Source organism: Parasteatoda tepidariorum, chromosome 7 (genome assembly GCF_043381705.1).
Source record: "Parasteatoda tepidariorum isolate YZ-2023 chromosome 7, CAS_Ptep_4.0, whole genome shotgun sequence".
Lineage (NCBI taxonomy): Eukaryota > Metazoa > Arthropoda > Arachnida > Araneae > Theridiidae > Parasteatoda > Parasteatoda tepidariorum.
This window is the reverse complement of record NC_092210.1, coordinates 14,393,176-14,408,574: the sequence shown is the minus strand read 5'-3', so window position 1 is coordinate 14,408,574 and position 15,399 is coordinate 14,393,176. Positions and strand designations below refer to the sequence as shown.

The window sequence follows — 15,399 nt, the reverse complement described above, 5'->3', positions numbered from 1 at the left end:
CCTGTTATCTCTATTTCATTAAATGTTAATTATTTTATTTTCAAGGTTATCAACGTGAGCTCACGTATCGACATGGCGATGGCTCCTTCAGCGCATTTGGCGATAGAGATAGAGAAGGAAGCATGTTCTTGACTGCCTTTGTTCTACGCTCTTTCTCTGAAGCTAAGAGATACATATCAATTGATGACTTCGTATTGAAACACATGCAGGAATGGATTGTGTCTAAACAACAAGAAAATGGATGCTTCCCTGATATAGGAAAAATAATTGACATGGGTCTTCAGGTGAGGAAACAATTACATCATAACTTGTTTTATTTATTGAATTTATTGGTGAGATTTTAACAGTGGGGGTAAGATTTTAATATAGGAAACTGAAAAGTTTTGCAACTCTGGAAAAGATTTCAGTATGAACTGAATAGTTTTGCAACTCATGATATATTTTAGTATGAACTGTAGAGACTCGTAGAGGCCAAGATTTTAGCGTGAACTCTTGAAAAGTTTTGTAACTCAGACCAAGTTTTAGCATGAACTGTTGAAAAGTTATGCAACTCAGATCAAATTTTAGCATGAAATGTTGAAAAGTTTTGCAACTCAGATCAAATTTTAGCATGAACTGTTGAAAAGTTTTGCAACTCAGGCCGAATATAAGTATGAATGAAAGAGTTTTGAGACTTCGGCCAAGATTTAGCACGAACTGATAAGTTTTGTAATTCAGGCAAAATTTCCGTATGAACTGAAAAGTTATAAGACTTGGGCCAAGACTTTAATATGAATTGAAAAGTTTACCAATTCAGGATAACAATTAGCATAGGAACTAAACCGCTTCACACTGGGACGCAAGATTACAAAATAAGCAAACACGCAGTACTAAATCTTCAAGTCCAAACAGCGTCCTAATCTAAGTAGCCTTTTTCAGATCTTTTGCAGGTGGAGAAAGGTTGACAGCTTCTTAAAGAGATACAGTAGACTGAATTTATTTTCAATTTGAGAATGTAGAAAGCGAAAAAAAATATCTTTCTAAATATGAAATTTATTTAAAAGAATTTGACGATTCAATTTTGTAAAACTTTGTATTAATTTTTCTTCTTATTATTATTTTCTTTCTATTTTCGTTGGTTATTAGAGTATTATTTTTCTTCTTTACCCAAAATTGGCTTAAAATTTCGCACAATTTAGAGTAGATAAAATGAGAGTGTAGAAAATGCGAGGTAAGTGATTACCGTTTGAGACACTTTTCTTAAAAGGAATCAATGTAGGTAATACTGTGCTGTGGCCTTTAAACTGAAAAAAGAAACCATCAGTGTAAGGAATATCGGCTGAGTGTAGATCGCACTTTAACTTAAGGAAAACTTGAGTCATAAAAATACCATGCCTTTTCCACCTTTCTTAACCCGCAAAAAAAAGTATTTTCCCCAAAGGGAATCAGCGTGTCATTCATGGACTAGCGCTGCACGCTTGTTGTTTTGTTATCTTGCACTCGGAGCAGAGAATTAGCTCTGTTAATTAGTGACTCAATTAGTTTGATATTTGAAGAGAAGCTTACTCGTATCAATTTCCTTCAAAGGGCTCTCTTCTGTACTGGTTTTCCCTCCCTCCATTGCATTCAAGCACTCTAGCCTTTATCTGATGTCTAACGTAATCTTTTTTTTTTATCCATCTCAAAATTAAAGCGTAATCACCAAGCGAAATTTCCTGATTATAATTAAAGTTCCAATGATTTTCTACTGCATTAACCGCTGGTACGTCACTTAGTCTAGAACATAAGTCAAACAGTATCCATATGCTCTTAGCATAACACATAGGGCTAGTAGAAAAACTGCCAAATCTAATCTATGAAGGCGAAAAACATTTTTTCAGCGTTTTTAATGAGATAGTCATGCTTAGTTTTGTTTCGAATCGTCTTTCTACGCTTTTCATGACGTAGCTATGTTCAGTTTTTACTGCTTATATTTAACGTCACAGATGAACTAAAGTTAAAGATAAAAATTTGATTACATTTCAATATTTTAACTAGTATACTTAGTCGGCATGTTTCATAATATTTAAATATTTTATTTACAAATGCTTAGAAAGAAAATGCTTATTACATTTCAATACTTCATTAACATGGACTTTAGTAAGTGTTATATTATATTTCAGGGAGGAATTGAAAAAGACAAAGCTTCAGGTAGCATTACAGCCTACGTATTATCGTCTCTCCTTATATCTAAGTTCGACAACGAATCAACCATTAATTCTGCATTTACCTGTTTGGAAAACAAACCACCCACCAGTCCATATGGTGCATTTTTGTATGCGTACGCTGAAGCTCTAGCTGGTAAAAATGAACAAGCAAAAACACGAATCGAAGAAGTGAAAAAAAGTAGTGAAATAAAGGGTAAGGTTTTTGATTAACCCTGTAATGTATAATTCTTAAATATTTATAATATTAACATATACCCTAAAAATGACTAACAATTTAAAGAATTTTTCAAATAAATAAAAGGAAATAGATAGAAAAATGTATCAAGTCATCTGCTTAGGAAATTTATGTTTTAATCTCTTATTACAACACATTGTTTTAATGAATTTCCTCATGTCTGAAAAAGGACTGACGATTTTATACATTTGTTAAGGTCAAGGGGAAAAAGATAAAAATGTACATTATACTTCGTTCTGCTTAGGAAACGGAGTTTGATCTCGATAAGTTTTGTGTAAACTTCAGTTCAAATTTTATATATCTCCTGAAAATAAACGAATCCAGCTTAGTTATAAAGCAGTGATATGATATTGTTCTGGCATTTTATATTGTGAGATATTAAAATGCTATATTTTAAACGGAAATTGTTGTAAAAACTTTTAAAGCGAATGCATTGCCTGATATTCGTAGAGTATTTAAATTTTACCATATTACGATTTTCCTTAAATTCTTATTTTCAATAAACTTCGTCTCATTATTTCGTACTTAAATGTGCTTTTTAAAAAAATTTCCTGGTAGCGTCCTTCTCTCTCAAAATTTAAATAAAAAGAGAACTTAGCAGTTGAAGAATTAGGGGCAATATAATGCGATAATTCATATTATTTTCCTTTTTCAAGTTGTTAAAAAAATAAAATAAAATAAAAGCACGATTTATTTTGCGTTAAACACGGCAACGAGGAGTTTCTGCGAAGTGTGCTTTTAAATATTGAGAGGCTTTCTGAAAATAAAATGAAGAAAAAGTTAGATTCAAAAAAGTCATTTTTTGAAAATTATGGATTATTATTAAAAGGTCCACAATCATTCAGTTGTTTCAAGGTTTAAAGCAAAATAGTGTCTATATTTTTTGTATAATTTCTTACTTCAGATGGCATGGAATTCTTCAGAGTCGTAAATGGAAGTGAATCAGTTCAGATTGAGACTGATGCATATGCTGTGCTAACTACACTCAAAATAGGAGGTGGTGCTTCGGACGTTCTGCCTTACGTCCGTTATTTAACTGCTCATATGAATCCAAATGGTGGTTTCAAATCGACTCAAGTATGCATTTCTATTCTTTCAGATTTGTTTTCAGTTATATTTTAAAAACATAAATTATACAAATTTTATTTAATTAGATGGCTATGAACTATCAACCCTGTTCCCACCTCCCTTATTTCTTGAAGAGAAATTTTTTTTGTCCTCTGATTTCATTTTCAATTAAATTAGCCACTTTTTTGAACATCTTTAAGTGAAAACGGGTCTAAAAATCTTTCTTACTCTTTTCTGTCCATTTTGTACCCGTCTTTGTTTACAGCAACGTTCGATTAGTAAACAATGTCCTTTACGATTGGTGCAGTATTCAGGGTCTGAACCTTTTCAGGTACTACTTTTTAGCATACCTTTTAACTTCGTTATGATATGCTAATAAGTAGAACTTTTTTATAAGTAGAATAGTAGAACTAATAAGTTGAAGCATTTTTCTTTCTTTTTACTTCTTTGCTTTGAATTTCATAAAAATGTTTTTTTCCCCCGATTATTTGTAAAATTTTAAAGATATAAAGAATTTTGTCAAATCATTCTATCAAACGTTTCTGGGATTTTATTAATTCTGGTAAGAGAGACATTGTTTTATATGTTGTTTACTTTTTTAAGAAAATAATAGTGCTTATAATGACATTAATTTAAAAAAAATTAAATAAAGCTAAATTTTATCAAAAATTTGTATTTGGCTCAGCACAGCCATGTCCAACTCTTGCATTATTAAAATTTCTATTTAATCCATTCCTTCGTGTTAATTTCAAAGAATTTAATTTAATACTGATAATTAACTTATATTAAAACATGCTATAGGCAAATAAATAAAAAAAACACATATCAAATCAAAATATATATAATATAACGTACATATTGATTTTATAATTTTAAAACAATCATTTGCTTTATTATTGTTTAACTTATCATTACTACCTTTTTCAGGATACATGTGTCGGCTTAGAGGCTCTTTCAGAGTTTGCCAAACTGGTTTACAAAGATCCATTGAATCTAGAAGTTGGTTCAACTGGTGGCTTTGAAAAATCTGTAGAAATAAATGATGACAATAAACTTTTGGTTCAACGGTTTAAGGTTTCTGATGTACCAAGCGATCTTAAAATTCAAGCTAAAGGAACTGGATGTGGTCTTATACAGGTGAGCTAAAATTTAGTCGAAATGAATGTAAAAAAAGTGAGGGAAACAGAGTACCTTCCCAAGTCAAAATGCTTGACGGTTTTCCGTTGATGGGCCAACATAATTTCTATGGTAACCATCAATATTTCCATCATTACACATTATAATTTTTGATGGAAACCAACATGTGCAATCACCACCATAATGTTGGAATTCGGACTGATTTATGATGGTCCAACATAAGAATAGTAACTTGTTGTGATGGTCTATTCCTGAGAACCAACAAGAATTCCCATTAAACCACCATGGAAAACCATCATGGAAATGCAGAGTTGGAACCATCAAGGATCATCATGGATTGTCGGTCAATGAGAATCAAACTTTTCTTGGTGGTTAACCATCAGAGTATGAAAATATCATTTTCATGGAATGATGGAAGTTTGTTGGCATATCATGGAATGATGGAAGTTTGTTGGCATATCCAAACCCATGAACGCGTAATGGAAAATGTTTGATGATGGTGACCATCAAATGATATTGGACCATCATGAATCGCAACCAACATAAACCATCAAGAATTTTGACTTGGGCTTAAAGCCCATTAGTTGTCAACTTACCCCATTTTACGAGTTTTTTTTATGCTGTGAAGTATTTGTACCGTATTAAAAATGCTCTCATCAGAATACGAAAAAAGTACATAGTAACTTATGCTACGGAAAATTAAAAAAAAATTAATCGAGCTTCTATAATTACGTAAAAGTGCTTCAAATTTAAAATCCTTATTTTTCTCCTATTTTTTCAATTTTTTTTCAATTAAGGGTGATTGAAGACAATCAAATAACAATTTACTATATTATTGTTAAAGTATCTGACTAGTGGAAAATCACTATTTTGGACACATTTTTCGAAATTGAGTTTATGATAAATTTAGAATTCTTGTACCCTTACCTTTCTACAAATATGTAACTTTCCTTTGTGATCCAATTATTTACAAAGTTATAGTTTATTGTGCAAGGTGATATCAATGGATAGACTAATGATTTTGAGTCTCAAAATCAGATTTTTCACATTTTACACCACCTTAAACACTATATTTCATGCTTTTAATCTAATTGTTTACAATTTTTATGGGTGTTTATGATCATAACACACATGCTTTAAACTACAGACTAAGAGAAAAAAGTATAATTTCATTTTATGTATATCTTATAGCAAAGACAAGTGTGGAATTTTTTAAAAATTTGCTTTTTTAATTGCACTGATCCCAAAGTTAGTAGTTTATGCACTTGCCTTTAGGATAATAGTTGATGTCTTTCGAAATAAAATTCTCAATGGTTTTTTTTTGTCTTAGGTGATAGAAATTTTCTTAGTGTTTAGCGTATATGCAAAAAAAATTCCTTATCTTTACCAAAAAATGGTCACATAAAAATAAAATAATAAATATAACTTTTTGCTAGTTTCAAAAGTTTTCACACACAATAAAACAAATAAACTAGTTTTTTTTTTAAATTTATATTTATATTTTAAAAAAGAAGTTGTCAAAACTAGTTGGATAAAAATATTTATTTAATATTTTAAACTGAAATTTAGGATATCCAATTTAAATTAAAATTGCATGCCATTTTAATATGTTGTATTTATTAATTAATGGCTGTATTTCCAGACATCCCTCCGTTATAATACAAAAACAGCTCCCGAAAAAAGGAAATTCTTTTTGGACGTGAATGGAGATTGTGTGGATACGGATTGCAAAAAAGCTACAATTGGAGTTGTTGTCAGGTAACTAAGTTTGTTTTATGAATTAAAAAAAGAACATATTATCTAGTGTTTTTGAAGAATTCTAATTGTTATAACTTAAGTGAAGAATCAAAAGATCTTACCAGAAAATTGATAACATTTTCTTTTTGCATAATGTATTTTTGGTAAATTTGATTTCACCTTTAGTTTTTATCCTTACGAATCATATCAATTTCTTTATTGCTTGAACTGCTTTTACCATTTTTGGCTAGAAAGGACGGGTAAATGTTTGTTAAAAATGTTGCAGCTTGTGTTTTTAACATAAAATATGTTTTTTACAGCAAAAACTTTTTATCTACTAATAGCTTTCCTTTCTAAACAGCTTTTTAAAGCTATTAGTCAGTGAAGATAGAAAACAAATCCTCAGTTTAGGTGCCTTACACTTCATAAACCCATCGTTGAACAGCCTACCCAATTTTGACTTAGTGACTACTAATGTTTTTCGTAGCCTTGTAATTTTGAACTTATTCCAGAAGACAAGGAAGGTCCTGGATCAGGTATTGGGGAAAATGTTGCCTTTCTGGAGGACTTTTTGATGAAAATAACTCACATTTGCGTTACAAGAAGAGAAAAACCAAGGCTAACGGTTGAAGCAATGTTTTAATTTTAAACTATACGTAACGTTTCTTCCGCAAAGAATTATCGAACGAACAAATAAAGTTTTTTATAAAAAAAAAGGTCAGATTGGCGAAATTTTTCTTATGCCTCCATGAATTATATAAGCTCTGATTCCCAACAGAAACTAGACACCAGTTGATCCTTTTTACAATAGTAGTTGAGTTTTCCATCTTAATCTGCCTTTCACGAATAATTAAAAGAAATTCATGGCATTTTCCTACCCCAATAGAAGTTTTATCATAACTGAATTCACAGAAAGGTTAACTTGTTATTTTCGATGAATTATAAGGAAAAATAAGCTCTTTATTTCTTAAATGTCAGTTTTATGAAGATTAAAATTTTATAACTATAAGGCATTATACTTTATAGATTAAAGTATTAATCTTTTGCAAAACTTGCAACAAAATGCTTTTGAACTACAAAAAAATATCTAATTGAATTTTAAGACGATCCTGAAAATACTAAAATGTAATTTACGTGAATCATTGATTTTTTTAGAGTGGGACAATTATGTTTTAGATTGAAATCTAAAAAAATATAGTCCACGTCTATTTTTTATTCGAATGATAAGTGATGAAGCAAGTTTATTATGAGCATTTTAAACATCCCAATAGAATGGTGAAGCTATGTCTAAACCAAATGTTTTTAAAATTGCGAAGTATATTGTCACAACAATATATTTTTAAATATAGGACAAACATAATTTCAATGTTTCAATAATTCTTTTTTTTAAATATTCCACAGCTATTTGCCAGTTGGACAGAAAGCAGGAATGAGCCTAATGGAAATCAAACTGATTACAGGAACAGTAGCGGTAAAAGAAAGCCTAGAACAGGTTAGTGATTGATTACACATATCTTTGAAGCATATACTTATTATCTTTCATTTAGGCTTAGTTCAAAAAAGTAAATCAACATATAGCAGTAAAAAAGAACCTTGAAGGTTCGTAATTAAAAATGTTTTTAAGCCTTACATTTATGACATGTTATTTAAGCTTAGTTAGACAAATAAAATTGAACATAATATTTTTATTTCAACTCCGATTATTGTTCTATTTTTCACTTTTTTATGCAACTTGCACCAAAAAGTTTTTTTTATTTCTTTTACGAAATTGCTCCAAAAGCCAAACTATTTTGCTCCATTCCATCACAATACAAATCTATTGTGATTCATTTCTCTATGTATACCATTAAATTTCAGCTTTAAGAGTACAAACCATGCTGAAATTTTTTATTCGCCACTTTTTTTCACGAAAAATATGAACAATTTTTTAAAATGTTAACAGACTTAGCATAACGTAGTGAGCTTTTTATGTGACCAGAACCATAAAAGCCTGAATCTTGAAAAGGGAAACATATTTACCAATACATAATAATAATAACCTAAAATAAGGTTGTTAAAATTCAAAATATTTCTTCCATTCATAAATACTATCTTGGACTGTCAAGAATTCTAAAAATATATCCATCCAAACAACGTTGTTTATAGTACATTTTAATGATATTTGTTTGCATTATTTGGGTATATTATTGAAATTAATTGGTTTTAATACATTTCGTTGAAACCAATTGTGCAAATCTCGTAATCATAAATGTAATACACAATACTATTGCTGATCTTTAATGGTTTATTAGGCTGATTTTGAAGAAATTATATTTTAAAAATAAAACCATGATAGCCTAAAACCATTTCTCATTGTTGTCTACGTGTTCTTATAGGGCAGAACATTGCATGATACGATCCAGTTTATCATATAAATATTGTAAAAGTAATTCTTAAATTAAAAATTTTCTGTCTCTCAATTAACGGCAATTATGTGAAATATTTATTTATTAACCTAAGTTTGTCTTCAGCTATTACTTCGCTTACTACTAAAAATGAAAACGATTATTTTTTTTAGTTCAAATTAATCCCGTAGTGTCACCTCATTATGAAAGAATTTATGACAAAAATATTAAAAAATCTTTCGCTTATAAACCGCTTAAGGGGGAGACTGTAGGGTATAAATCAATATTGCTAAACCTGTCCTTTTTCGATGTACCTTTTTAGATAAACTACTTATGATATTGCTTTAATATTTTTTGGAGATATTTGAGATTATGTCAGTCGTATGCTGTGAGGATGTTTAGTGATTACCGGAATGATACTCTAACTATAACGGCATAAACTTTTTGAGTTAGGAAAGATTTTTGCTCAAAAATGTGATGAAAGTTTCATAAAAATTAAAAGTTCTTATTTCATAGTATTAAAAACAACATTTCTGTCAAAGATACCTATTAACAGTTACCATGCAAATATTCAGTAAAAAAACTGAAGATGTATCTTATTTAGATGCTGAGAAAAAGTTCACCGAAAAAAGTCACTTTTAGCCAATTATATAGCCTACCTTTCATAATTTAAGGGAACTTAATATTATGAAAGGGTAAATAGTTACTTTTATGATAAGCTTTAAGTATTACTATATATCCAGGAAACTTATTAAATTAAGGCAATGTTGTTAAATAACTTATTACAAACGAGTAATATTATAGTTTTTTAAATTTTCTTCTTCCTATTGGGTTATTATCAAACTTGTATTAATTACAGAACATGTTTTAAATATGCATTTCAATATTACATTTTATTTCAGTTGGTAGAGAACAAAGGCAACGATATCCTGCGATACGATATTGAAAATAACAAAGTTGTTCTGTATTTCAATCAGGTAAAGTGTTTTTTTATACCTTAATTATGTCACTAATGAAATTAGCACCTTGGAATATTTCTGCACTACAATACTTTAAAACGGAACCTATTACATAATTTTTATTGGTATTCCCTAGAGTTGGATTAAATATAGTAAATTACGCTTTTTTTATCATCGCGATATTTTAAAATGTATCATCATGATGATATGTTTCTGATGATGATATATTCATCATGATGATATATTCCTGCGAAATATTGAATATTTTATAACTATCAATAAATATAGAAAACGAAAACGTTGAAAGCAAATAATCATCACTCACGATAATTATCAATAATCAATAATAATTATCAAAAGTGGGTTTTTATATTTTCTTTGTAGAATGCTAATAAGTTAAAATGGCAAAATATCGGGATTACCTGACACATATAAAATATAATTATCGCAAAATATTATTAGCACTAAATACTGTATAATCACGATATCAATATACATAAGTATCTGAAAGATGCTAAACTATTAAACTGGCATTTTTAGAATATGATTGTTTTGAAAATAATTAAGTGTGATATTTTGACCGTTTTCTTCTGTTAAAATTAAGTTTTAACAGAAATTAAGTTATAGATTGCGGTTACCGGCAGAGTCATGTGCCGCGCTAAAAAAAACCAATATCTAATTTTACTAATCTGTAATTACATAAAGTTTAAAATTTTATGCATTGACTTATATTAAAAATAGAGGAGAATTAGATCATGTGTATAGTTTAACCAAACCCTTTTAAGCGAATTATTCGCCTATCGTTGGTTTGGTTACATTACGCGGCAAACATTTGATCACGTGACACCTTTTTAAATACATGTACTTTTTTCGTACTTATACAATTAAATACGAGTGTTTTTTTTTTCCTTTTCAGCTAACAAATGAGGGAGAAGTTTTCTCTTTCCAAGTTGAAAAAATTGTTGAAGTAGAAAATAGCCAACCTGGTACTGCCAAAGTGTACGACTATTACGCAAACGGTATGTTGATTTGATAAATTAAATATTCTTATTTTTTTTATCCTAGTTATCAAAATACCTGAAGGGTCCAGACGAAAATTATCTTTCCCCGTATGATTAATTTGTAAGAAATGTTGTTGTTTTCAAAGTATAACATTCACGGCAAGTCGAAAACTAAATTATAATAAAATTTAGAAAATGGTCACCAACATAATTAAGAAGAAAGCGAAAGTGATATAGTGTTTTATTTTCCTTGTTTTCTGACAAAGATTGGAATTCATTAGATTAGATCAGATTAGAATTAAGCATGAAGAGTAAAAAAAATATTTTACTCAAAAATGTCGAAAAAACGGCAAGATGTTTACGGAAAAAAAGGTGGAAAAATTATCAGGGTATTTAGTTATAAGAAACTCTAAAAAAGGTAAAGTAAAATTTACTTCCGCTATTAAAGTAAATTTAATATTGGGGCTATCTGAGTTGACAACAGAAAGTAACTCTTGAAAATCAGTATTCACTGTCTACTAATAAGACAAACCAATCGTCAAGATATATTTTCCACCATGACAACTCGAACTTTAGAAAAACTGTTTCTTCGAAATGATGGATGAATATGTCACAAGGATTCGGGGAAGAATTTGAAAGAATTAATAAACTCAATTATCAGTCTTGGCATTTTCATTACCAAAGCAGATTAAGGTGTGCAGACTATTATTCTCAACAAATCTGATTGCTATAACCATGTTGAGAATACACTATCAGACCAAAAGTATCCGGACTCCCAGCGGTATGATTTTTAAGTGTCCTGAGGCACATATTAATATGATGTTGATCCCCTTCATGCCTAGAGGACAACTTGCACACGTCTGGGAAGACTTTACGCCACTTTTTGATAGGTGGCCATGGGATATTGACTTCATTTTCGATTTGGCTGGCTACGCAATCTGCACTTTAATTCGTCCCAAAGGTGTTTTATGGGATATAGATCTCTGCTCTGAGAAAGCCAGTTCAGTTTTTGAACACCTATTTTGTCAAACCACGTTTGCGCAAGCCTCGATATGCGAATGGAGCAGTTATGCTGCTGGAAGAGAAATGGGCCTACCTAGAAATACTGCCATAGAGTTGGGAGTGAAGCATTGTCCAGAATGTCCACACACATCTCAGAGTTCATGTTTCCAGCACAGGAACTAAGGGATCCAGGTCAAACCACGAGAAACAACCCCACATGCTTCCATCACCATGACAACCAGGTGTCCGGATACTCTTGGACACATGGCCAGAATAAAATGAAACGTTTTGCACTTTTGGGGACTGTACTAAACGTTATTTCACTACTTTTATTTCAAATTATGCTAATTTCTGTACCCTTCCTAAAGTTTGCAGGCCTCAACTTGCGTTTAGACTTACTATAACCATGAGAATGTCTTGAACATTGATACCCTGTGCTTAGAACTTTTTTGCTATTTAACGCAAATCATCTCACCTCTAACTTCCAACAACATCCATATTGTTAAAAGTTCCTATGATTTTGTTTCCCAACTAGCACATATTTCCCCATCCAACTCTCTCTTGATGTTGTTTCTCTTTTCGCTGATGTCCCCATTTTTACTGTCATTCATTAGTGAAATTCATGAAACTGTAGTTTTAAACATTCTTTTATTGAAATTGAATATATATCCCTTGCCAATTCTTGTATTCAGTAAAACTGCTTTTCAATCAAATGGTAATTTCTGTTAGCAAATTAAGGGTTTAGCCGTAGGCAATCCCCTCTTTCCGATTCTTTGTGACATATTCATGCATTATTTCAAAGAAAAATAATTTTTCGAATTCTCATGGCGGAAAAGATATGTTAACCATACTTTTATCTTAGTAGACAGTGAATTCTGATTTCCAAGTGTTACTTTCGGTTTTCTACTCGATTGACCCCAACATTTAATATTCTACTTTAGACGAGGAAACTAATGTTTTTTTTTTTACCTTTTTTAGATGTTCTTGTAACGAAAATATCTAGATCATTCTTCCTCTTCTGCTTATCGTAAACATTATACCGTCTCTTTACCCCCTCATGTTTATTCTAGTCAACCGAAATGTCAGAAAATTTCATAATTTTTCCGCCCACTTAACCTTTACTCTGACTCTTCGTCAATAATCGAACTCAATTTTTTCTGCTCGCTTGCTGCTGACTGTAAATTTAATCCTTCTATAATTGATTCAGTTCTTGCTAAACTCACTAAATCCAAATTCCCCTCTTCTTCTTACCCTTACTTGTTACTTTACCGTTAACGAGAACTTGCTACTTTACCGTTTTTTCCCTCCCGTTTGTTACAAAATTGCTATTATCTTCTACGTCGTTCTTCGTAATTCGTTTTGGTTTTAAAGTCATTTTAAGGCCTGTTAACAAAATTAAAGTCTCTTAAAGATCCGATTAGTTTTGATAATCACTCGGTCGTTTACCATGTTCACTTATCAGTACGAGCTGAAGTACATCAGACAGATAAACCTTTTGATGGTAACCATCTATAACTCCATCATGAACCATTCTATTGTTGATGGTAGCCAACATTATAGTAACAAGCGGAAATAAAGTATGAATTCGGACTGAATTATGATGATCCATAATAAGGATATCAACTTGTTTTAGTGGTTTGTTCACGTTGAACCATCAGAAATTTTATTCATACTTTCTTAGAAATCAAATGTTAAAACAATCATGAACCACCATCACTTCAATCTAGGAATTCAGACAGATTATTATGGTCCAAACATTAAAAAAACCCAAATTGTTTTGATGATATATTCCTGAGAACCAACAAGAATTAACTATTATGAAAATGTATCGTTGGAACCATCATGAACTGTTGGTGGTTAACCATCATAGTATTAAAGTAAAATTTTCCATCATGGAAAGATAGAAGCTTGTAGGCATATCAAAAACCATGAATGCATAATGTAAAATTTTGGATGATGGTGATCATCAAATAATGTTGAACCATCATGAATCGTACTGAACCCAATATAAACTATCAAAATGTTTTGATGGGACCACGAAGGTAGACGCGCTTTAAAATTTAGACTTTAAGGCCATGATAGATACAACTGTCATCATCAATTACTGCAATTTGTTGGAATCTTTAACATAAATTCAATTTATACAACACGAAAATTATTTCTAACATCAGCCTTTTTTTCTAAAACATTACATGAATCTGATATATTTTAGTTATTGATCGGGATTTAATTTCTTCAAAGAAGCGTAACAAATGAGAGTGTGTGATCATCATTTCAAAAGTCTTAGCCAATCTGAAACCGGCGTGATTTTTTTCTAGTTTTCATTATTTTAAGTGCGATGCACGAATGGAAAATAATAACAGATTTTAAAAAATTTATATGCTGTCTTTATTACGTTTGCCGTTTTGAAATTCAAAAACTCATTTTTTTCGATAAACTCTACTATATATTCTTAACTCTTTAAAAATTGCATGACTATTAAAATGATAGTTTCAGAATCCCTCTTGCATAAGACAAGATATTAGTTTAAATTGTGTTTTAAAATGACTTACTTTCTCCTTTCAGAAAACTCAGCGAGTACAAGTTATGGGATAAAGGGCTTGAGTTCTGATACTCTATTAGAAGAAAAAGAAGCATGAGCATCATATAAATAAGAAAAGAAATAATTAAAGAAGGCCTTTGCTTAAATGTAGTTTCGCTGCTAAAAGGTGACGTTGGTGAATGAAACAGTATTTATATTGACACGCACACAAAACTTTTAACAGTTGTTTTTTTATCCATTCCCACTATATGCGCAGAAGTCATGTGTAGAAAGTGATTCAAATAAATGTAAATAAAACGTTCCATTTTGTTGTTACATTCTTTTAATCGTTTTTAAGTAAATTGCTGACAATCAATTTTTAAACTTGTAATAGTTTTAACTTTCCTTAGATTCTATGTATTAAATTGTACTTACAATGATTAAGAACGTCCAACATCAGTCGAACTTGTTTATAACGGCAATAAAAAGGATGAGACTATTCGCTCGTTAAATCAGGATGCTCGTCAAACCCGCTTCGGAATTATTAAAAAATGCACAGTAATGAACAAAAAGATGCTTAATTTATTTTATAGTTAAACGATTTTGTGCGAACATTGGTTAATGATAACGTATGCAACACACATAGCTCATGATACATTCTGCAGTAAGTAAAAAAAAAGAAAACGGACCACCCGGAATAACTTTCTATCTAATGATCGGATCTTCACTTTCTAGGAATCAATCTTAATAGAGTGGCTGGGTGGCGCAGTTGGTTTGTCGTCGGCCTTCTGAGCCCAAGTCTGCGGGTTCGNTTTGTGCGAACATTGGTTTATGATAACGTATACAACACACATAGCTCATGATACATTCTACAGTAAGTAAAAAAAGAAAACGGACCACCCGGAATACCTTTCTATTTAATGATCGGATCTTCACTTTCTAGGAATCAATCTTAATAGAGTGGCTGGGTGGCACAGTTGGTTTGTCGTCGGCCTTCTGAGCCCAAGTCTGCGGGTTCGATCCCCCGCCCAGACACCGGATTTTCGGGATGCAGACAATCCTCAGCGGCCGTGTCGTATGATTATGCGGCATGTAAAAGATCCCACGAGAGCCTTATAGACAGGGACAGTGATGACGTCAAACCCTGCGTCCTTCCAAACATTTTTTCG

The 15,399-nt window shown here is 31.0% G+C and overlaps 1 protein-coding gene across 4 annotated transcripts in view; it reads left to right on the top strand.

The window, feature by feature from the left end:
* The window catches only part of LOC107450327 (murinoglobulin-1), a 97,782-nt gene extending 83,216 nt beyond the window's left edge, over positions 1–14,566 (top strand). For all 4 annotated transcript variants that reach the window (XM_043047095.2, XM_043047094.2, XM_043047093.2 and 1 more), the window contains exons 27-34: positions 2,142–2,379; positions 3,326–3,498; positions 4,417–4,626; positions 6,269–6,384; positions 7,765–7,855; positions 9,650–9,724; positions 10,623–10,725; positions 14,275–14,566. In XM_043047095.2, coding sequence (XP_042903029.1) covers positions 2,142–2,379; positions 3,326–3,498; positions 4,417–4,626; positions 6,269–6,384; positions 7,765–7,855; positions 9,650–9,724; positions 10,623–10,725; positions 14,275–14,348 — 1,080 coding nt within the window. In that variant the 3' untranslated portion in view covers positions 14,349–14,566. The remainder of the gene's footprint in view (positions 1–2,141; positions 2,380–3,325; positions 3,499–4,416; positions 4,627–6,268; positions 6,385–7,764; positions 7,856–9,649; positions 9,725–10,622; positions 10,726–14,274) is intronic.
* The last annotated feature ends 833 nt before the right edge of the window (positions 14,567–15,399 follow it).